Source organism: Centroberyx gerrardi, chromosome 24 (genome assembly GCF_048128805.1).
Source record: "Centroberyx gerrardi isolate f3 chromosome 24, fCenGer3.hap1.cur.20231027, whole genome shotgun sequence".
In the NCBI taxonomy this organism is placed as follows: domain Eukaryota; kingdom Metazoa; phylum Chordata; class Actinopteri; order Beryciformes; family Berycidae; genus Centroberyx; species Centroberyx gerrardi.
The window spans coordinates 4,359,377-4,384,143 of NC_136020.1; the positions used below are offsets into that span (position 1 = coordinate 4,359,377).

The 24,767-nt window shown below is 41.3% G+C and overlaps 2 protein-coding genes across 2 annotated transcripts; both read left to right on the forward strand.

Annotated features, from left to right (window-relative positions):
• Positions 1–104: 104 nt before the first annotated feature.
• On the forward strand, positions 105–1,993 carry LOC144538142 (stabilin-2-like). The gene is made up of 5 exons (XM_078282232.1): positions 105–210; positions 315–368; positions 476–556; positions 685–837; positions 1,865–1,993. Exons 1-5 carry the CDS (start codon positions 115–117, stop codon positions 1,991–1,993), a joined length of 513 nt encoding a protein of 170 aa, XP_078138358.1. The 5' UTR covers positions 105–114.
• Positions 1,253–23,080, forward strand: stab2 (stabilin 2). Its single transcript, XM_071924959.2, has 50 exons — positions 1,253–1,288; positions 1,865–1,951; positions 2,108–2,219; positions 2,333–2,513; positions 2,689–2,782; positions 2,980–3,138; positions 3,650–3,745; positions 4,086–4,178; positions 4,284–4,331; positions 4,441–4,574; positions 4,744–4,852; positions 5,218–5,295; positions 5,428–5,517; positions 5,662–5,769; positions 6,604–6,735; positions 7,101–7,229; positions 7,328–7,390; positions 7,473–7,571; positions 7,733–7,928; positions 8,547–8,642; positions 8,729–8,786; positions 8,908–8,981; positions 9,437–9,562; positions 9,841–9,914; positions 10,428–10,499; positions 10,648–10,767; positions 10,854–10,898; positions 11,008–11,100; positions 11,184–11,339; positions 11,502–11,630; positions 12,584–12,643; positions 12,883–13,059; positions 13,348–13,437; positions 13,518–13,664; positions 13,786–13,845; positions 15,152–15,275; positions 15,372–15,521; positions 15,617–15,721; positions 15,811–15,918; positions 16,146–16,339; positions 16,862–17,003; positions 17,135–17,268; positions 17,767–17,932; positions 18,097–18,203; positions 19,149–19,268; positions 19,679–19,825; positions 20,445–20,555; positions 21,467–21,598; positions 21,720–21,827; positions 22,347–23,080. Exons 3-50 carry the CDS (start codon positions 2,111–2,113, stop codon positions 22,404–22,406), a joined length of 5,403 nt encoding a protein of 1,800 aa, XP_071781060.2. The 5' UTR covers positions 1,253–1,288; positions 1,865–1,951; positions 2,108–2,110; the 3' UTR covers positions 22,407–23,080.
• The last annotated feature ends 1,687 nt before the right edge of the window (positions 23,081–24,767 follow it).

Below are 24,767 nucleotides of genomic sequence, written 5' to 3' on the forward strand. Positions count from 1 at the left end.
AACTGGGACTTTTTTTTCTGTCTGTCCTGACATTCAAATCAAGAACCTAGTAAAGCTTTGTAGATGTGCTTAGACCATTTCCTTTCTTTGCAGAAAGCCAACGTGGCGTTTATCATGGATTTGCCCGGTCCATACACCGTCTTTGCCCCCACCAGCACAGCCTTTGATGCTATGAAGGAAGGACACCTGCAGTACCTTAGCTCTCCTGAAGTAAGGGGCAGAAACACTTCCATATACAATTGCATAAAGTCATACACATCCACCGATCCACATCTACATCCATCCTATGTGACACCTTTTGTCTGATACCTCAGGGCAATAGCAAACTGGTGGCGCTTCTAAGAAACCATATAGTGGCTTCTACCACAGTGAGTATGTGTGTGTTGACTTGAGGTTTGCATATATTTCATGCCAATGAACACATTTTTTTATTGGTGATATCTTCTGATGACAATTTCTTCTCCTGAATTTGAAGCTGGAGGTCTACAATGCCGTGTCAAGCCTCAGACTTGTGACCATGGCCAATAACGTTCTATCATTTAACGTGACAGAAAACGTAAGTGCATTGACTGGAAAACTATACACCCTATCCATTTTCTTGATGTACTTTTGGATCCACCTGACTTTTAATTCATACTGTCTTTCAATACACATGTACAATACACACGTAACACACACACACAGGGTCAGATTCTAGTCAATGGAATGGCGGTATTAGAGGCTGACGTGGAGGCGAAGAACGGACGTCTCTATTCGCTGGATGGAGTTTTGACCCCGTCCACCATTGAGCCAGTGCTTCCCCATAGGTGTGACACCACAGCGACGAAGATAGTTAAGGTGGGGTTCCAGACGTGTCACCATCAGCTTTCTCTTTGTTTTGTTTGCCACCTGTGATCAAAATGTAAAAGAAAGTTCATGCTCTCTCTTTTCCCAGGGCAATTGTGTCAGCTGCTTAAAAGTGACATTGACCAAATGCCCCTCTGGAGTTTTAACAGTAAGACCTCTTTCTGTGTATCTCTCTCTTTCTCTGTCTTTCTCCATCTCTTCCTTTACCTATACATGCGTTCTTTCTCTCTCTTTTCTACTAACATCCCTTTCAAGATATGACCAACAACATTATTAGACATTTTCCCTGAACTACGTTTGTTTGTGATAATGTCACCACTCCTGTTTCTGTGTTGTATAGGACTCCTCCATTTATGGCTGTGTGTACCCTCTCACTATCAGTCGCCCAGCCTTGATTATCCCAACCACAGGCTGCTCACCTCTCTGCAATACAACCATCACGGTAGACACACATATGGTTATATATATACTCACATGCAGCCACTTCCCTGTACCTTAGGCATGAATGTTTAAAGGTGCCATATGATTCATTTTTCACGATTTTATTTTAAAATGTATTATGGCTCACAATAAAAATAATATTCTTCATGATGCAAATAAGTGTAGTTTAGGTAAAAGGGTATTCATTGAATGAATTTGAAGACTAAGTGGTCAGCAGTCACAATACTGGACCCTGATTGGTCAACAATACCACCTTTAATTAAAATGAGGCAAACCTGCTGAGCGCAGGCTTTCCAGTGGGTGTGTCAGTTCAAATACTTGCCTGATCAGAAGGATTTTAACAATTGTTTACTGATGGGAGCCAATCAAGTCCAGTTGTGATGTGTTAGTCTGAAAGTGCCAGTGAAAAAGGATGGATTTTTAAAAATGCTGTAATTTTAAATTTAACCACTTCAACAAAATCTAATTTTAACAATGTGTTCATTATCATCTTTCATCATATATGTGCATAAATAGAAAACAATCTGAATTCCTACAATAAGACCCCTTTAAGTGACCTGTACCTCTCTCTGCCCAGACACCAGCATGTTGTAAGGGTTTCTATGGTCCAGAGTGCAGCCCCTGCCCCGGGGGATTCAAGACGCCCTGCTCCAGCCATGGCCAGGTCAGACACAGTCTCTTCACTACATTGAATAAAGATTTGTAAAGTCTACATTAAATTGGCTTAAAATTGTTCAAGCCCCTTCCACTGGATTAGGATCGGTCAAAGAGTTAATAATTTGATACCAAAACTTTTGTGTTTGTGTCTTGTGTGAAACAGTGTATGGAGGGAATTGAAGGAAATGGAACCTGTATCTGTGAGCCAAACTTCAGAGGCTCCCGATGCCAGTACTGTGCCAGCCCCAACAAATATGGACCTAACTGTGACAAACGTATGTCCGTTGAGCCTTCTTACTTCCAGCCTGGTCTGACAATGCCAAGACAGTGGTTTGCTCCGGTGTCTCAAGATGAAATTGCCCATGCCTGTGTGTCCTTCTGTCCCCAGCCTGTGCCTGTATCCATGGTCAGTGTGATAACCGCCCAGAGGCAGATGGGCGGTGTAAGCTGGACTCCTGCCTGTCAGGCTACACTGGACTGTACTGCGAGCGCCACACCCGGGCCTGTGGAACCCAGGTTCAGTTCTGCCACGCCCATGCAGACTGTGACTTCAACCAAGGGGCAACAAAGTGTGTGGAATCACTTTGGGCTTACTCAATTTCACTTCACAGCCAATAAAAGAAAGTGTGTAATAATAAATTCATTACAAAAGACTTTTTTTAATGTAAGTGTGTGTGTGTGTGTGTGTGTGTGTGTGTGTGTGTGAGTGTGTGTGTGTATGTGTGTGTGTGTGTGTGTTTTTAGGTGTGTATGTAAACCTGGCTACCAGGGCGATGGTATCACCTGTGTGGAACAAGATCCATGTGCCCCACCACTTCGGGGTGGCTGCAGTGTAAATGTAAGTCAGAAGTTGTTTCATTTCCTGGTGCAAATTAAAATTAATATACAGTGGTTTCCAAGCAAGCCTTTATGTGTTAAGCATATGTTTGATTTTTGGTACAACAACATAAAGACCTTAATAATGTGTATAGTGTCATGTTTCATAGACAGAGGTTTCCGTTTCTGTAAATGTGTGCTGTATTCTGCCCCCTGCAGGCCAAATGTATAACGACAGGACCAAGTACACACTCATGCCAGTGTCTAACAGGGTGGAGGGAGGATGGGGATGAGTGCCAGCCCATCAACAAATGTGACAGTCCTGACAGGGGGGGCTGCCACCCTAATGCCACCTGTGTCTATATAGGGCCTGGGCAGGTAAGGAGAAAGTGCACCAACATTCCCTCTCACATAAAGGACTACACCAACTTTTGGGGAGTCTGGCCCATTGGTCACCTTACCATATATCTGATGAGAGGATTGGATTCGGATGCTAGCGCTTTAGCATACAGTATGTTAAGTAATTGTAGGCGACTGGCATTATCCTAAAATTGAGAAAATGAGAACACATAGCAGCTCTGTGGCTGGATGGTTACTTATTTTAATGTCAGGTGTCTAAACCTGCCAGGCTTGAATCCATAGAATAAAAAAACAATGCCAACTTTTCATTACTCAAAGGTTTATCTTCATACTTTGGATAATGTTAGTTGCCTACATTTACTTAACATACAGTATGCTTAAGTGTTAGCATGCACACCGGACAGACCTATCTACTGGAGATACAGAGATGATTTTGGTGCCACTTCTCTTGCCAAATATTGGGTAAAGTGATCAATGGGCCAAAACAGACACTGTGATTTTTTGATTCTGTTCTTTTTTAAACCAACAGAGCCAATGTCTGTGTAAGGCGGGCTACAGAGGTAATGGGAGAGACTGTGAAGCGGCCAATCAGTGTGTGACCCAAAATGGAGGTTGTCATTACTTGGTAGGTAGCAAGACTTCTTATTGGGATGGGCTCATCAAGCATCAAGCTTAAAACTGGCAAATAGAATGATGAATCAATATACTGTATAGTCTGATTTCTTAAACTATGGGCCAAAACACAAGATGGCTCTCTGGTCTACCGGTATTTCTTTTTAGTTCTAACTACAGTAGGTATATATTTTAATGAGCAAGACTAAATTTACTCAGTTTGGGTCCTGGGCTGAAAAAGTTCTCAAACACTTGTTCATTCTGATGATTTGAATTGACTGTAAGACTGAAATGTAGGATTTGACTGTAAGACGATTGAATCTCAAGTTACTTCCCTCTCCCTTTCTCTCTAGGCCAGCTGTCGCTTGCTGTCTGGTCTGTGGCAGTGTGTGTGTGAGGAGGGATACGCAGGGAATGGAAAAGTATGCTACGGCACCACTGAACAGGTTAGTTGCTTATAAAGTATGGCTATAGCCATGTTCCAAACTCAACCACTGTTACTGTATTTTTCCAACAACCTGAACTTGTTTTGTCTGTCTCTGTGATTACAGGAGCTGACAGCTCTCCCAGAGGCCGCAGAGTTCATCACATGGTTAACTGTAAGTGACATGTATTTGTATGCATACTTAAATTTCGATTGTTTAAATTTTCCCTTTTAGCTGTCCCTGCCTTTGTTTAGATGATTGCCTGTGTGTCCTCCTGTCCCAGGAATCAGGTCTGTCTCAGTTTCTGTCGGAGCAGAACATCACCCTCCTGGTGCCGACCTCAGCAGCCATGAGCAAAATGTCTAAGGATGACAAGTTCTTCTGGACCTTAAAGGGCAACTTACCAAGCATCATCAGGTCACAACCCAGCAGGCCTGGAGCATTTGCTCATTTTAAAATGTCTCTTTTGTTGTTTATTTGATAACAGTCAGAAGAAGTTATTTTTTTATCATTGGTAATTGCTTGGAAATTAAGTGTAATATTTTATGAATAGCAAGAGACTAAATTCAAATTTATTTTTTAACAGAAATCACATGATCCTGGGCAACTATCCATTATCCACCCTGCGCAACATTTCCTCTGCACAAGTTACTTCCCTTCTCAAGACAATGCTTCCTATTTCAACCACCAATGAGGTGAGTCCCAAGACGTGAGGCCAAAGATGGTGAGGCACAAGATTTCCAACTTTACTATGCTAGGTGGGGTCATGAGCTTGGTCTGCTAGGTCTAGGTCTATGTTATAATGACTCTTAATTATCTTAATATCTTAATTATTCATGAATGGGGGGATCTTCAGGTTGTCATTGGTTGTGGTTGGATCTTCTGCCATGTCAGTCGTCAAAGAAAATGAAAATGTTAAATATTCATTGATGACTTTACACGATGACAATCATTGATAGGACATGGGCACTCTTCTAATTATTATTTCTGGTGAGATCCAACCTGAGATTCAGAGTTGACAAGGGACATGGAGTTAATTAACCCTGTGTTGTTCTGTCAGTCCACAGTGATTGGGGGAGCGACCATCACTACAGCGAATGTAGCTGCAACCAATGGATTGATACATGTTATTGATAAGGTACAGTACTGACGATGATCCATTCAGACGGGCACACTACAGCTCACGCTAAGAGCATGCCAGATGATTTCTTTCTCTACCACTGCCTCTCTTTTATTCCCTGTCCTATCTCCATCTCTTTCTTTCCTCCAGGTTTTGGTTCCAGAGAGGAAGCTGAGTGAAGGACTACTGGCGCTGCTTGACCTGAGGCCAGAGTTTTCTCTGTTCAGATCTTACCTCATTGTATGTACAAAGACATGGCTATGAAAGTGCTATTTTTGTCCAAATTGAATGTTCACCTGTGTTTGATTTCCATGTTGACTGGAATGAATGGACTGAATGTTGATGTTCAGAATTGCACACAGTTTGTACTTTTCTCTTTTTCAGGAACATAACCTGGCAGATGAGGTCGAGCAGGCAGATGAGTACACAGTCTTTGTTCCAATAGACAGTGCTATCAAAGATTACCTAAAAACAATGGCTGCGACTGCTATGGTAAAGTAAAACAATTGTCCTTGCTTCAATGTTGTTATAGTGTATATGTGTGCATGTTTTTATGTGTGTATTTGTGTATGTATCATAAGCAAGAATGAGGGGGGACTTGAAGGAAAAATCCACCCTAAAACACTGTTAAAAAGCAGCTTTTTGCAACGTACCGTGCATTTCTTGGCCCATTTTGTTGTTTGTTTGTGTATTTTTCTTATAGTAGACCTGCCAAGGGCACAATTTATAACTCTGACCGGCATTTTTGTTAATACCTGTGACCCATGCTAAACTTGACAATTAAAAGGTGCTCTATTAACAAAAATTGCTGGTCCACTTCATTTCTGAAGCACTTTTCATTGGCAGATCTATTGTTATTCTCATGGATAACTGGCCAAACATAGACGATGGGACGTCATGTTGAGTGTTTCCAGCACAACTACAATGAAGCTTAATAGCAAAAAATGTTTTCAGCTATCTAAAACCAGGTTTTGGTGTCAGTCCCTCAGAATCAAAGAGCAAGGGCTTCTTTCTAGAGCCGCCATTTTTATATCACTGTCACGCTCTCCACCTACGCTTATACAACACAAACAACCCATCACAGATTGATGATATGTAACAGTGTAAGAGTGTCTGAGGGTGGATTTTACCTTTAAGGATTTTTAGCACTAGCTAGTCCAGTGGGCACTATGTCCACATAATTTCCTTTAGCCCGGCTAGTGAACATAATTTTTGTCATCTCGCTCTGAAAATGACTAGCCACAGGTTATTGGGCTATGAAAAATGTCCACCCTGGTTATAAATCATACTCCTACATTATTAACCCTGTGTCTATACTGATGGCAGGATGTGAACACAACACGCTACCATGTTGTACTGTCAGAGCGGCTTTTGAAGACAGACCTGCAGGCTGGCGGTTATAAGGAGACCATGCTGGGGTTCTCCTACCAGCTGGGCATCTTCCCCAGGGACGGAAAGGTACCCATCTGAATCTGTTCTCTGCCATATATGCATTTTGGCAGGGGTGAAAAGGTTATAAAAATATCCTACTCATGTAAAAGTACTGTTACTTTTCTGCAGTTTTACTGAAGTACAGTTAAAATTACTGGTGTAAAAAACTCCCTGAGTAAAATTAAAAAGTAGCTCATCCAACAAAAGTCAAAAAAGTCCAAGTAAACAAAAAGCTAGTCAATTAGAGTAAAGACGTGCTGTAATTCGTTACTTCCACCCTTGTATTTGGGTTATTTTAGCCTATATTCATTTTATACTGCAAACAATAATTTGTTTCTCCTTTTCTCTCTTTTCATGTTCTCACTTCTCTTTTAATCTCCTCTCCTCTCCAGTTGTTTGTCAATGAGGCTCAAGTAAATGTGTCCAACATACTGAGCGGTAAAGGGGTGATCCACGGCCTGACATCAGTTCTGGAGATCAACAGGAATCGCTGCGATGATGCACAATACCAGCAGATTATTGTAAATTCATATGCTAAATACCCTCAGTCATATGTTAACCCTTATTGACTGAAATCAAACTGATGCTGAATATTGATAACAATATCTTTTATCCAAAGGGATCCTGTCAGGATTGTTTCTTCCCACCAAGCAAATCCTGCCCAAATAGAACAACCCCAATGGTAGGATTTCTGACATCCAAATCCAACCAAAAATTATATATGTATATTATGTGTGAGCTATAATGGTTTGTGTTCCCTGCAGAAATCAGTACGAAGGAAGAAGTGTATGTTCAGCCAAATGTATGATGGGGAACGACTGCTCAGCATTGGCTGCAGGGCCACCTGCAGAAAGACAAACATTGTACGTGAAATATTTTACTATGTAGAAGAGTGTTTCATCACTAAAACGCGTACAAAAGACAGATATGATGTGAACAACTACCAGTATCTATGTTGTTGAGAATGTGGCCTATGTCCAAAACAATAAAACAAGGTTACATGTAAGAATCTGTCCCTTTACAGGTGCGCAAGTGCTGTAGTGGGTTTTTTGGGGAGCATTGTGAACCGTGTCCTGGGTCGAAGGGCCAGCCTTGCTTTGGTAACGGTGTGTGTATGGATGGGACTAATGGGACAGGTATCTGCCGGTGTAACCAAGGTTTCAATGGAACAGCCTGCGAAACCTGCCACACTGGCAAATATGGCGTCCATTGTGATCAAGGTAAGGCATCTGTTAGTAATCTCAATTAAACCATTAAAATGCAGCAAATACTTAATGATAGCACTTATGCTGCATTCCAGAGATGTCGGAAAATCAGAAATTCAGACTTCCTACTAGGAAAAATGCAGTGTGACCCTTCAAGTTGGAATTCGAACTAGGAATCTTGGGCAAGATTTCTTAACCCCAAGGTTTTCGAGATGCAGCTTTGGGACATCCCGTCAACATACACTGTAAAAGCTACACAGCATTATTTAATATGTTTGTAAACCTCAAAATACACTTAGGCTAAGTTCGATTTTCAGCATTGCATCGAAACACCAGTGTGCTAAATAGTTGAACATAAATTTGAAATCTAAAGTTGAACTTACAGTTGCTAACATTCTATGCTAACTAGCTAGCCAAAGTTGCTGACACAGCATTAGCTGCTGCATGGGGAACAGGATTTTACTGGAATGCATAGGTTGCAATTACACCCTGCCAGCTGGGAATTTCCAACCTCCGACTTTGAATGGAATGCAGCAGTACTACTATTAAGATGAAATTGCAATCCTCTACTGCTCATCCATCTATTTGTTCTCTCTTTCCTCCACCTCACTTTCTTTCTCTTTCGCTCTGCAGACTGCACATGTAAAAATGGCCAGTGTAATGATGGATTGAATGGGGACGGGACGTGCGAGTGTGACTTGGGTTGGAAAGGCATCCTCTGTGATGAAAGTATGAAAATAAACCTTACTTTGATATCTTGGCATAAAGACATGCAATGCCAGTTGAGACTGAGCTGTCTGTTTATCCTGTTGCAGAGATAGAATCCAAAGCTGAAGAACTATGTGGCTCGGTGAAGTGCCATACCAGTGCAAAGTAAGTGGACACTGACAGAAACTGTAACAAATGCTCTCATCTACATCCATCTGGCTTTTGTCTAACACTTGTTGAGAATGAATCAGGCTCTTTTATTCTTTTTTATCCATCCTTGTGATAGTTGTGTCATCAAGCCGTCTGGCATGCAGTGTATCTGCGCAGCTGGATTTGAGGGCAATGGCACTTACTGCAAAGGTAAGAACAAAAAAATGACATACATTTTGTCAGTGTGTGGCAATGCCAGCATGGGGCCAATGATGTGCTGTCTGCAGGGAGGCTTTCCAAGCATGAGGAACTGCTGGCTATCAGATGTCAACATCCGTCTCCTTATACCCATAATACCTTGTGTTTTTGGGTTGTTTTCTTGTAGTTGGTTGGATTACATTCTCACTCCTAACAAGCTGCACAGTTCTCTTGTTAGAGGACTGACTCGCATTTTCAGGCATCGTGGTGTCGTTATTTGGTGCCATAGAGTTCAAATTGCATCATTCTCACCTGGCCAAATGAACTGAATTAAAGTAGAAAATATTATTAATAATAATAATAATAATAATATTTTTATGTGTTGATTTATAATTTATTCATTGTTTATGCATGTCCATGTGTGTGTGTGTGTGTGTGTGTGTGTGTGTGTGTGTGTGTGTGTGTAGCTAAAGACGCCTGTGCAGTGGATAATGGAGGCTGTAGTCTTTATGCAGTGTGTAAGAGGACTCGGCCAGGCCGTCGGGACTGTGTGTGTGGCCCAGGGTATGCTGGTGATGGCCTGGTGTGTGTGGGTAGGTAGGCTGCTTTACCGTGTCACATTTTGTGAAAGAGATTCTTGTTACACCTTAATATGTAAGAAACACCGCATGAGCTCCATAAATATTTGAACAGCAACGCACGATTGAATTGGCATTTGAACGTTGAATGTGGCATTTGAAGCCAAGACAAAAAAGATGTGTTGCTTTCTGAATACATGTGGAGCTCACTGTATGTCAGGAAGAGAGAGAGAAATGCTGATCGCATCATACTGTACATCCATGTGCTGGAGGAGTCTTGTGTTTACCCTCAGAGATAAACCCCTGCCTGGAAGGAAACGGAGGCTGCCATGTCAATGCGGACTGTATTCACGTTGGACCCAACAAAGTAAATCCTGCTTTGTTACCTACTTACCTGTCTATTGGTATGGGGGTACAATATGAATTAAAATGGTACTATATGGATCAGTCTCTGTCAGTTCATGCATCGGTCCATCGCATGCAATATCTCAGACACCGCTTATCTTTTTTTTTTGTATACTTGTATTTAACGTTTTATTTATGTCAGGTTGCAACAAACAAATAAAACAAATAAACAATACACCATATACACACAAAAGAAAATGAACTAAAATAAAGGGGGGGGAGGGGGGGTTCACATGGTGACACCGTTTATCTAATTTTGATGAGGCTTGGGGAAATGATGCATCTCACCACTGTGTTGCGGTATTTTCAAAACTGGACTGATTGTCCCAAGGGAGATGCTAAAAATACAGGTCAAAATTAAAAAATGTACAAACTGGTCCAGAGGGTGACTGCATCATTCGTGGGGGATGAAATATTTACTGTTGTCATGTTTTTCATGAAATACATTTTTCATCATTGATCTCTCTCTCTGCAGACATCCTGTGCTTGCAGTCAAGGCTACTCAGGAGACGGACAGAACTGCAGGATGATTGACCTCTGTCGAAAGGTACATCCCTGCTGCAGTTTGACTCTCTTAGTGTATTTACAATTAAATGACACCATAAATCAATGTGAAATACTTTTTAACCGTGCTGTCGTGTTGTGTAGCGTCCAATCAAATCTAACTCTTAACTGTGCATTTATGTTACTGTCAGAAAAACGGGGAGTGTCACAGGTACGCCAGGTGTAACATGACCAGTCCAGGTGTACGTACATGCACGTGTCCCAGCAGTTTCATAGGAGATGGCATTGCCTGCAAAGGCACAGTGGGAAAGGTGAGGAGCACAGGAGCTTTTGGCAACTCCACACACACAAATTTATGTACACACACTATTTTTCACCAATCGTTCACTCTCCACAGGAACTTGTCGGCAGGAAATTAAGAGACTTTTACGTTGGCTTGATGGTAAGTGATGATCATCTGCAAACATGTTTATCTTTTGTTGAAATTGCTATCCGCATGTCCCGCCACCGCAAGGAGAAAGCAGACTGACAGAGTTGAATTCTCTTTTCAGATAACCGACATTTCCTTGAAAGGCCGTGGCCCATTCACTGTCTTCGCCCCAACAACCGAGGCATATGCGAAAGACCGCAATGGCAATGGCAAGGTGATACATTTCATTTCCCCGTTTCTTGATTCAGGATTGGTTATGTATGTTTGAGAGTTAGACGTCTGATTTTTTTCCCCTAGATAAAAGCCTTGCTGTCGGACAGCCGTAAGGAGAGGTACGCCAACGTCCTCCGCAGCCACATTGTGATGTGCCACACCCTGCTGGCCAGCGATCTGACCAGACCCAGAAACCTGACTACTCTGTCAGGGGAAGTCTTAACCACCACATTCTCCCAGGTGATCAATGAACTCTGATCATTTAGATTCACAGTATGACCTCATCCTCAGTCTTTGTAATAGAATTATGAATGAATACGATTGTTAACTCTGGTGTTCATAGGGGAAATGTGTTCACTGACAATGTCTGATCTCTGCATCTCCACTGTTGGATATTTTCAGGGCAGCATCTTCATCAACCAGGCTAATGTGACAGACACTGATGATGTCAGTGTCAATGGGATTATCCATGAGATTGACACTATTCTGGTTCCACCCAGTGTGGAGAAAGAAAAGGAGCCAGATGTGCCAGTATGTACAGTACTAAGACCAGAGTTGGCAACTAACAGATTACCTATAATGAGATTACAGTCATTTCATAACAGTTATCCATTGCATTTGCTGTAATTTGCAGTAATAAGATTATAAAATCAGATTGGAATGATTTTTACCTTTTTTACCTTTTGGGTTAATAAAAAAAACATTTGAAGGGGGAAAAGACATGTTAATTATAGATATGCTCACATAATTTTAAATATTTTGAAATATTTTTTGACCGTGATTGATGATAATATTTGACAAAGTAATTTTAATATTTTCAAATTACATTACTGAATTTGACTATTCCAATGGATGAACTGATTACAACTTTAAGCAGGCAATCAGTAACCTATAATGGATTATATTTTTAAAGTAAAATTCACACCTTACTACAACACTTTTTGCAACCAGCACTAAAGCAATCATATATTCCATTAACCTGTTGTTATAGTTCCCCAAGATTACAAATAAGTGAGAGGGTGAAAGCAAGGCATGTCTAAAATAATGTAATAACTTGTCAAAATGTAATAAAAATGTCCCTCTAAATGGGTAAAAAAATGTAATAAAGGTGATTATTACTTTATAACAGTAACATATTTTTAACTGATGATGTAATAATATTGACTAATTATGTAATAACCCAAGTTATCACATTTCTATTATCGTTATGAGTTTTTACATTATTAGTCAATATTATTAGTATATAATCATGGTACACCCCTGATGGAGTAATAATTATTTAATTGAAGTAATACAAATGTATGTAATAATGTGATTTAGTACATTATCCATGAGTTTATTCCATTAACAGGTTTTCTTACCTTTTCAACCTATTTAGTATTTTATTGTATTTTGACAATTTAATACATTATCTGTTAGTTATTACATTATCAGTTGCTACACTTCTTCATATCCCTCTCTTTCTCTTGGTCAACCCAACATAGCTCAACCTGACAGATGTGGCAGATCGCCACGGTTATAAGACCTTCTACAAACTGCTGGAGGTAAATGGTTAAAAATTCCCTAGACCCTTAAATGACAGCTTTATACTTAATTGGATTCCCCCTAATCTCTGATCTACAGTAATTATGTTTTTACCTTCCGTCTGTTGAGTAAGGAAACAGGTTTTACCTTACCTGGTTCAGGATCTGCAGCCTCAAACAGATTCAGCTCCTGGATGGAATTTACTTGTGCATTAAAGAAGTAAGGATGAAAAGGAATAATTTCTCTCTGTTTCTGCCAGGACACGGGTGTGATGGACATGGTGAATGATCGTATGTACCAGCCAGTGACGGTGTTCCTGCCCTCGGACCAAGTCATGGTCTCCCTGCCCCAGGAGCAGAAGGACTTCCTCTACCACCAGCACAACAGACCACAGTTGAAGGAATATCTCATGTACCACATCCTTCAGGTCCAAAAGGTAAGGAAGCACTAATTTTCTCTCTGTATATTTGTTTGGATGTCTCATGAAAACCCTCTTTGACCAATCCTGAAGACCTTATTCTTTTACTAGTGTTTAATAAACTCAAGTTTTTAATGACAATTTCTTTCTTGTTGGCATATCATTTCTTTCAAGGCTGCTTATGGAGTGTGACAATTTGTCTGTCTGTCCGCTCTAGACTAGGCTACTGTGGCTACTGCGTAGATTCACCCCTTTTTTAGTTTCTTCTTCTCCCCCTGTGTTCAACCTTTCCTTCTCCAACCTCAGGTTTATGCTGCAGAGCTGATCCACCTGGACTCAGCCAGGACTCTCCAGGGCTCACAGCTCTCATTCAGCTGCGGAGGAATGGACAACATCGTAAGTGAAGAGTAAAGCGCAGTAAACCGCGCAGAGAGGATAGGGGAATACTTGGGATTGATCGTTTCACCTCTCAACAGGGAGAAGTCTTTGTGAATGGTGGAAAGTGCCAGATCATTCAGAGGCACCTGCTCTTCAACGGGGGAATCGCCTATGGGATTGACTGCCTGCTGACTCCGCCCAGTCTAGGGGGGCGCTGTGATGAGCAGAAAACCATTGAGCTTCAGGTGACTCCTCACACCGTTACACTTCCTTAGGATGCTAATACATGCAATGCAGTTGTACAGGCATGAAATGAAAAGGATATTTTGAGATTGACATGTTTTTTTGGCATTTCTCTTGTGATAGATGAATTGCGGGCCATGCACCTCCTCATCAACTCGCTGTCCTGGTGGATCAAAAGTAAAGGTATGTCCCCTATCTACCCCCTGTCTATGTATCTATAGAGTGGTCCAGCAATGACGTTTTTTTGTAGGCCAACCCAGAAATTAACTTCACCATGGTTCATTGGCCGCAGCCCCATTACAACTTCAATGGGTTTTTGAATGTGCTTTTGGACTGATACCGAAAATAAGCTCTGTGTTTAATGCAGGCTTGTGATGTTCATACATTTTGTTATACGAGATAATTTTGACAAATCAACACTGCTTTCTTGAATTTTAAAGCATAATTGTAATCCGAAGGAAACAAAAGTCCGAGGCACTCTTCTTTGAAAAATGTAAAAAACCTTTATTTCATGGGCTCATCTAAGGACATTAAAAACACTTACAAAACTCCAACGCGTTTCAGCATCGGCCTTCATCAGGGTGCTCCAAACAATTCATGTTCAAAATGTCAACCCCAGAGTGGAATATAAAGGTGTGGTCAAACAATCATTGGTTGAATACATCACTTCCTGTCACCTGGCTCACAGTACCAACAATATATATAAAGCCCTATGCAACACATTAGAAAACATATGAAAAAATATGAAAAAATACCAACTATAACAGCAAAACTACATAAATTGGGATGCAACAAGTAAAAATGCAATTGCAATACCCAGGATAAACAATGATGGACAACAAATGACAACAGTTATATTATTTTTTCTTCTTTGTTCATTCAAAAATAAACTATAGCAGAGGAGCATTCCTCCAACGTCACAAACACTCAAAGATTCAGCTTCAGGCAAGATAGCACGCTAGCAAATTCAAAAACCTACCATTTAAAAAACTACAATTGGAAAAAACTATAAATCGGTAAATCTAAATTGAAAAGAGTGTGAGTACTACAGTTCAGAGGCTTTATGGCGGACTATTCTGCATAATGACATGTTATTGTGTGACAAACCCATGTAGTTCAGTTTCAGACAGTTAGCCATTTGTTAGCAACTTACTTTATTAGGGCGCATAAAACCTTTAAAATTCACAAATGGGATGTTTAATGATTTTACATATTAGGGATGAGTCGTGAAATGATTTTTCTCACAGAACGAAATGTGAAAACTTTCTTAAGCTTAACCACAGACCTTATTTTCAGGCTTTCAACCAAAACCCCATTCAAATCGTAATCATTTTTTACCCGAGGGAACCCATGGCTGAAAAATGCTAACTCACTTCCGGGCTTTAGCACTCAAAACTGGACTGCTCAATTGTGTGTCTAACTATTCATCCATATTTTTTTGCATGCATGTGGGCCTTCACCTTATGCTCTTCATGTATGTTGTCTTCAGGAGGTTCAGAAGTGTGACCTGCCCATGATGTTTGTCACTAAGAACTCAGGCTGTCGGGCCATTTGTACACTCAACTTCTGGCAGCCTAAGTGCTGTGCTCGCTACTATGGACGAGACTGTCTGGGTAAGACCAACACAATAAAACCCCTAAACTTTCAAATAGAAAAGGCAAGGATTTTTTCCTTCCACTCATTTCAATTCTTCATCTACTTTTGTCCAGTTTGTCCTGGCGGGGCGGGGTTGCCTTGCAGTAACCGTGGAAAATGTGATGAGGGTCACCTTGGTAATGGCACCTGTAAGTGTGATGCAGGTTTCCAGGGTGTGGCCTGTGAGCTGTGTAGCGAGGGACACTATGGACCAACCTGCAAGGGTGTGTAGCACTTTGGTGACAGTCCTCCTGCCTCAGTTTTCCCATGTGACGCTGCATTTCAAATCCTGATGTGTGTTTTGCCGTCGCATCCTCAGCCTGTAACTGCACAGAGCACGGGTCGTGTGATGAGGGCCATAAAGGGACAGGTTCCTGTTTCTGTGAGCCAGGCTGGACCGGGGAGAGCTGCGAGATCCCACAAGGTGTGTGGGACAGTTCCATCTGTTATTTTTGAGTTACTGAAGCACTTGTGTTGACAATCATTGACTGATGGTCTTTCTGTCCCCACAAGCTGAGGTCTTTGTGTGTTCCCCACCCTGCTCTCCAAAGGGGGTGTGTCAGGACAACAACACCTGTGTGTGTCGGCCTTTCTATGAGGGAGACGGCATCACGTGCACAGGTAAGGGCTGAGGGATCACATGCATGTACACATGCACGTGTATATACACTTGGGAACTGATAAAATTTTACTCATGCTGATTCCTTAACGATTCCTTTATTCAGTTCCTTGTCATATGTATTATCTTTGTAGCATCCCATGAATACTAAAGTATGCTATCATCGCTGCAAGACACTTTGAGTTTCTCACCATTAATCCTGCTGTATTGTCCCGCCCTCTCCCTGTAGTCGCGGACATGTGTAAGATCTGGAACGGTGGCTGTGCTAAGGGCGCTAAGTGCCTTCAAACGGGAGAGAAGGTGAGCTGCACTTGTCCTAAGGGCCACAGCGGAGACGGCTTCTCCTGCCAGCCCATCGACCCGTGTGCCTCTGAGGACAATGGGGGCTGCCACGAGCACGCCACCTGCACCATGACCGGACCGGTGAGCACCAAGACTTAACCTAGACTCCACCAAGGTCCTGCCCAAGATCATCAACTAGACCTGAATCTTTGTGCAGTGACAGAGATGTAAACAGATTTGTGATCACATTTTTCTACATCATGTATATAAGCTGTAATTCATATATATTTATATATCATCATATTTCCTCATATTTGTACGTATATTCCTCTCATTTCATCTCATTATTTTTTTTTTATTACATACTGCACATTTCACATTCTTTGCTGTCTCAGTAAGTTCTATTAATATTACTGCTGCACTTTTGCACACCCTCATAATGCTAAATTGTCGGTTGAGTATGTTTAAATTAGCTGTATTCTTACTTATACTCTATTTCTCTTTGCTGTACCCTTTTACTATTTGCTGCTGCTACGGCCTCTCACTCTGATGCTCTGCAAAGTGACTTGCTTAAAGAGATGCTGTTTGACTTCAGTGTTGGCTGTTTTGAAAGATTCTATCCCAATTCATTGGTGTTTTTGTGCATACTATGGTTGTCAATAGGGAAAAAAGAGGTGTATATGCAAGGATAACTACATTGGTGATGGTGTGACCTGTGAAGTGAAAGAACTGCCAATCAATCGCTGTCTCCAAGAGAACGGGCTGTGTCACCAAGACGCCAAGTGCACTGACCTCCACTTTGAGGGTATGGCCAACACATCCAACCGTCCTAAATATAACCATCTAGAATAGTCAACAGGAACACATATTTTGGCATGAAATGTTTATGTGTTTGATTTTTTTTTTGTGTGTGATGTGTTTATAATCGGAGTCCAGATGCCACACTTGGTGTGTTCCACTTCCGTTCAGACAAGGGTCAGTACAAGCTGAACTACACTGCTGCTCAGGAAGCCTGCACAGGAGAGGGAGGCACCCTGGCCACATACACACAGCTCTCCTATGCACAGCAGGTGACTACATAGTACATAGCTTGTTACAACTGTTAATGTAATAACTTCTCATTAAGATAACTAACCCTTACCAGAATATCAATTTGCAGTTAATAGTATAACAATCCTGTTAAAGTTATTAATTAATTACATTAACATGTTAACATTAACGTTAATTTCCCATTAATGTAATAAAAGTAAATAACTTTTTTCATGTCAATGCAATAATTAAGGCTGAAATTTTTAGTTCTCAGAAATGTAATACCGGTAACTGAACTGATAATATCATAATAGTCAAAGTTCAACTCGTAACTGTCATTATTGATGTGGTTATTAACTGTGGTGCTATATGTAAAAAAGAGATGAATATATATGGAAGAGGTCTTTGGTCATCATTGTAAATGGCTTACATTTACAACAATTTTAAGAGAAACATATTGAGGAGCAGTTGATCATACAGAAAATAACCATGAACAAAGCTATGGCAGATGATCCATTCTTCTTCTCCTCACTCTGTAGGGCGGCTTGAACATGTGTGCGGCGGGCTGGCTGGATCAGACCAGGGTGGCCTACCCCACCACCTACTCCAACCCCAACTGTGGCTTTGGACACGTGGGCATCGTGGACTACGGCACCCGCAAAAACCTCAGCGAGACCTGGGACGCCTTCTGCTACAGGGTCAAAGGTAAGAGAGGAGGTGGAGGAAGAGAAGATATAGTGTGGAGTGAGTGAGAGAATTAAAGAGAACAGAAGGTGTCACCAAAACTTGACTTTGCCTAATGTTCTGATGTCTGCTGTACTCTGTTTGTGCTTTATTTTTTTATTAAATGATGTGTTTCCTTATTCCAGAGGTGAAGTGTGAGTGTAAGCTAGGCTACATTGGAGATGGCTACACCTGTACAGGAAACCTCCTGCAGGTCCTCAGCTCTAGACCCTCCTTCTCCAACTTCCTCACTGTGAGTGCTTACACATTACACTGTTACAAATGTGTAAAGAAGTTGCATCGCAAATCTCACAGGAACCATGGCTGTCATGGAGATCCAGTGGAGAATTAGCTGTGTGTAAATAATGTTTAATTATATATTACAACCAGGCTAGAAAAAGAGATATTTGAAAACGATAGTAGTGGTGTGGCTGTAGGTCAATCCAGTAATGTTCTAAGTAAAAGTGAATAGTGATAAGGTGGATTTGTTTCCAAATGTTTCCAAAAGGTTACTGTGACACAGTAATCTGTCTTGTCTTTGTTGTGGCTTTAGTTGTGGCTTTAGAAGAGTCAGCTCAGTACGGAGGTGGAAACCCCCCCCACACAATATCACTCATTGGATTGTCCTGTTTTATGAGACATAATCTCTCTAGAGCTTTCTATTGCCTGGTCAAATGGGGCAAATAAAGTTGAGGTTTTGTCCAAGGCAATGTAGAAGGTCAAATCTGTCTATATGAATCAGGTTGGCCAATAATGTTTGGTTCGCTATGCTAAATGTATTTTTTGGAGAGTTATGTGTGTATGTATGTATAAATGTATGTATATGTGTATGTATATGGGTATGTGTAGGCATGTGTATGTACATGTATATATACAGTATGTGTGTATGTATATGTGTGTATATATTTATTAGTAGTAGTCCTATTATTAGTATTATTAGTAGTAGTAGTAGTATTTGATTTCATTATTTATTTATTTATTTATTTTATTATTATTATTATCATCAACATTGTCTATTGTTGAGACAATAAGTCATAAGTTTAGAAATGCAATCAGCTGTTTTCAGCCATTGTTAAGAGCTGAGGACCTCCAATATGGCCACCAGAGGGCATGAGTCACCTGGAAGCCTTCTCTTAATCTCCAGTTTGGCATATGCTCCATTTATTACAATATCTAATTCTAATTTTTTCTACTCCAGCAAATCCTGAACTACTCCCAGAGCTCTGAGTCAGGGAAGGAGTTTGTGAGGCGCCTCAGTAACCTGACCATCCAGTCAACTCTGTTTGTACCTGACAACACAGGCCTGCCTGAGAACCAGGTGAGTGGTAGAAGCAACCTCTTAAACCCCACATTGTTTTGTGATATCGTAAACACAGTTCCCGCTGGTCATGGAATTTTGAGAGGTGTTTTCCAGACAGAGAAAGTCAGGGAATTTGATAAAATCTCTGGAGAAGTCAGGGAGTATCAAGGAATTTTACCAATGGGTCACTTTATAGGAATATAGCAGAATGTATTTTACAACTTACTTCAAACATTCATTGCATTATGGTGGGGGGGGGGTTGTTTCTGTATGGACACTTTTCCACAAGAAGCCTTTTCCACAACTGTAGTGGAAACCAGACTGTTTACCCCTTTAGAACTTTTCTGACTGCACTGAAAAACAGCATTAACAGACCAAAACATGCATTTGTTGTGTTTGTGTGTGTGTGTGTCTGTGTGTGTGTGTAGACTCTGACTCAGCGGGACATTGAGTACCATCTGTCGGAGGGCCAGGCTCTGGCTCTCAGTGAGCTGAAGAACGGAAGTCGGATCAGAACCCGTCTTGGCAGCCTCACTGTCCTGGGCATCGCAGACTTCCTCAACCCCAAAGCTCTGGTTAGTCAAATCATCGCTTCTCTACATATTAGGGATGAGTCGTGAAAACCAATTAGAAAAATTTGTCCATTAACATTTTTGAAAATAGATAAATTGTTAAAATGATTTTAAGAGAGGAACTATGTAGGGTTCAAACAGCTGAGTAAGAGCTATGGTGTAAACCAGCCACTAGAGGGCGCCTGGTGTCATTTAAAGGGTGATTCCAGTGTTTTAAGTTTGTGTCAATCTTCCAGGTTGCCCTTCTTCTTTCCATTATTCCGTTGTAAGTGTAGTTATAATTACCTAAAGACATAATGTTATGAAACTATGTGTGCACCTATAGTAATTTATAAATTATGAAGCTCATTGATGTTTTGTACATATTTGCTCCTAATGGCTTATAGAATATGACTGGTCATGGCTTTTGTAAATTTTGGTACACACCACATATTCAAATATTTGTTTAGACCAAACACTGAGCAGTCAACCAAGAGAAAATAGTCCTTACTCCGTGTGTATATTGTATGGATTTTGTGTTTTTGAGTGTAGTTTCCCACAGAAATTCTGCTGTCAGAGAAAAGATTTTATCAGTGGTCTTAATTAATTAGTTGTCACTTTGAAACCTCATTGATCTCCCCAGTCCTCCCGTTACATCAACAACCGCTTCGTCACAGACTCTGACATTCTGGCATCAAATGGGATCATCCATGTGCTCCAGGGCCCGCTTATGGCCCCGCCTCCTCGGCACGCGGTGAGTGACCTCACACACTGACACATTACACTGTCTGTTTTAAACAAATGAATCAGCACTGTCTGTTTTAAATAAATGAACCAGTCCATGAAGCAGTCAGAGCATTGACTGCTAGAATTGGTTTACAAAATGACAAAGGCCCAATCCCAAACCAGCCCCTAACCCCTTGCCCTATCCACTCCCCCTCCGTTTGCACATTCACGTGGAGGGTTCACCATATTAAGGGCTGTCCCAAACCAATTAGTGGGAGTGTAAGTGGACTGTAAAACTCTCCGATAGCTGCAGACTTGAACGTCAGCTAGCAGGAAGCGCACCTAAAACAGGAGAATGGAGGAAACACCAGACAAATCTGTCTCTCTACTTTGTCAAGTATTTTTGATCATTCACACACACCTTTGTTTTCCTCACGCTGACTTTACAGCCTCAAACAAAATCACGGAATGTGTGGTGAAGTTTAAAACTAAAAAAGGAGAATATCGCTTTGTCCCTAAGGTCGATTGACTTGTAGCAAACCCATAAATGCCTTTATGCATGCAAACATAAAAATAGTCCAGTTTACTTCACATCATTGTCATGGTTTTGGATGTTATGTGTTTACAGTTGCAACCTGTTATCATTGCCTCTCGTAAAATTTGAAACGGCAAAACAGCCACGCGAGCACAGCGTCTATTGGTTGCCATAGTGATGACTGCTTCCAATTCTTCCGGTAGAGTGGCAAGGGCGTCCCATAATTTGTCAATTTATTTCTACCCTCCCCCTTCATCCGAAGGCACCTCCACAGCTGCGGGTGTAACTTGATTTGGAGTAACACTAGGTGGTGAAGTGGTAGTGGGTAGGGGCTGGTTTGAGATTGGGCCAAAATGTGTTTTCCCATGTTTGACCCCTGACCCTACCTGTGATTGGCCCTGCAGCTCCATGTGGCACACAAGGCAGGGATGGGAGTTGGAGTTTTGCTGCTGGTTATACTGGCTGCAGGGATTCTCTTTGTTGGCTACCACTTCTACAGCCACAACACCAAGCCCTTCCAGTTCCACTATTTCAAGGTCAGAGTGTGTGTGTGTGTGTGTGTGTGTGTGCCATCTTTTTGGTCTTTTTTCAATACATGTCCTGTGCACAGCGTAATACATTTTGTAGAGCTGACCTTTGCCCTCCTCCCTTTGACAGGAGGATGAAGAGGAAGAGGCTTGGCATCCAGACTGCAGCCCTAATGTCTGTAACCCAGTGTATGATGCAACCCCAGACCCTCCTGAGCCCAACCCCTCTGATGTTCCTGTGAGTCAGCACTTCTCAAATATTTTCATGTGACAGACCCACATTACGGCCACAGACCCCATTTTATAAGATTAGATAAGAACCCATATCGGGAGTTTTCTTGTTGCTGATGTAGTACTGAATTGAACTGTCTACACTGTATGGGGGGAGATAATCATGGTAAAAGTGAAACCTATGTATACGTTCTTACAGTCACTTTGTCCCTGCTGTCGCTCTGACCGTGAGCCAATCAAATCACAGGGAAACAATGGCTCTGTATCAAACAGGCTCCTGATTGGCCTGTTACGCTGCTCTACACAAAGCAGTAGCATCTAAACTCTTCCAAACTTCTCCTCCTAACTTGCCTAACGTTAGTTGAAACGTAATGTGGCGAGTCAGTTCATGATCACACCTGGGGATCCCTGGACCCCACTTACCAAATGAAAGTATGCAAATAGAATAACAAGAATATTACAAGTAGAATCCCATTTAGTGCAAGTGTTTCGTGGCCTGCTAAGTGATAATGACTGTTGTTTCCAGGCAGAGGACAAGCATGAGGTGGTGAATGGTGGTTCCTACGACCTGCTCCAGGACAGCTGAGAGGGGACCCAACCCCATTTCTCTGCTGGATAGACTGGATAGATAGGTGTTGCCTATTATTAGCTCTATGGAGTGGACTGGAAATGCTCTGACATGTTGAACCAATGTTTATCAAGGAGATCAGCACTTTTTCAGTTAATTTTTCTCCACTGATGGAGACAATTGGTGATGTCCCATGATGGTCAAAGAGAACCTGGGTTCAACCTGAGGAGGAACAATGGGGAGAAGACATTGTCGCCACAGCCAGGCAGAATTTGGGGCATAAGATGTGAGTTTATTTCGCCCTGAACAGGCTGTGCAAATGCCATTGGGATCTCACAGCCTCTTGTACCAAATTCTGATTGGCTGTGCATTATTTCCTCTTCATTCTTCCTCGCAGGTTTCAAATTCCAAAGCACACTCATGATGGACATAAGTGCCTTGCAAATGCTTTTTTTTCCTATATGTGTACTGTCTTAATGAATGCAGATTCTGAAGAGTGCCAATGACTATACTACTGTGACAAATTGTTAGTGTCCCCTGAGACTGCCTATGTCAGGGCGGCAAATTGATCAGGATTGTTTTTAATGTTTCTTTACCAAAGTTATGTGTAGAATCATGTATAAAAGCACCAATGAGAACATATGCAACACTGTGAATTAAATGCCCTATAAAATAAAATACTTGTTAAAGAATTGCGCCTCAAATTTCCTCTATTTCCCTAGTGTTAAATTTTGTAGACAAGTTACAGGGACTAGAATTGGACATATATGGATATAGCAGAATTCCCTTAAAGTTTTCTTTTATGCCTTTTGTTTTTAAATTATAAAATGTGAATTAATAAATTAATAATTCTTTTTAAGTTTGTTTTTTTTACCTGTCAAAATTATAGCTCCCCCATTAGACCAATCGTTGTACTGTTTTTAAACACCAGAACATACCGCCAAAATGCATCATCCCTCCAAGTTGTCGTCAAAAATCACACCAGTGGTCTCGGTGTAATTTGTACGGATAGCTGGAGGTGTGTAGCAAGTCAGACTGACAGTGTAGGAGTTCAGGGCTTTCAAAGTTTGAAATTTGAAGCTTTCATTGTAGCACCTTCTTCAGGCCAATTAGTGTAATTTATTAAACCCCAGAACAGTGTGAAAATGAGTCACATCTGGCCAGTGGTGTCTGACATCACCTGAAGATATCACATTTGATGGACGGACGGACGCAGCCCGATCCATAGTCCTCCCCACTGATTTCATTGCGTGGGGGACTGTAAAGGTAAACAACTTCAAGTAGCAGCGAATTAAACAAATTGTTTATTCTTATATATAAAAGGTAGTCAAATATCATCAGTAACCTCAGTGATCCATGAATGATATGCCAATATACTAGAGAAGACAGCGGGTTTGTCTGCATCACAGCGCTTGCTGCCCCATGTGACCATGCCAAAAAGATAGTAGACCCCACGCTTCCGGCAAAACAGAGGAGCACCAGGATCCCCCTGCAGAGAGAGAAAGAGGGTGTGTGTCTGTCAGCAGCACTTTCAGACAAACATAGCATGTACTTCACTCACACAGTTCAAATAGCTTCTTATCTCCCCTGAACATAACTCAGTCCTTCACATAGCCTGAAAAAGCAACATTAAAAGCATGGAAGGCTCAATGCTAACACGTTAGCATACACCATGTTGAGTGATAGTAGGCGACTAGCATTACCTCAAAAGTGAGAAAATGAGAGCTTCTAGCAGCTCTAAAGCTAAATGGTAAGTAATCTAAAATGATATGCGGCCAAGTCTGGCAGCTTTGTGTAGAAGACTAGTAAAATCTACAGATAATATGGGGTGCCCTGGTGGCTCACCGAGTAGAGCGCGTACCATACAAGGCTCAGTCCTTCCCGCAGCGACCCGGATTCGAATCTGGTCCGTGGTCATTTGCTGCATTTCAGAGGAAGTGAAGGTGTAGAGGGGGTCGACCCCAAAAGAGTTGATTCCTTGACTGAAGAGTCATGGTCACCTCTCAGCCAATGAATGACTTTAGTTCAGTTTATATTTGGATATTCAAACATTCCTTTTCTGAGTTGGCGCATGTAAATGCCACATCCCCATTTACAACTGGGATAAGCCCATATCCTGAATATGAAAAACCTGAATATGCTAGCTGGGATATGCAGATATATTGGCATGAATACGTGGTTTCTCAGCTAAAATAGGTCCAAAAATAAACCTGGCTACCTCAGCTACATCGAGTGAATATTTCATTTTTAGAAAATATGAATCTACAGGCTATATAATATAAAAAAAATTAAAAAAAAACTTACAACCTTTCATTACTAAAACGTCTAGTGCTAGTGGCCTACTATCACTCTCAACACAGTGTATGCTAAAGTGTTAGC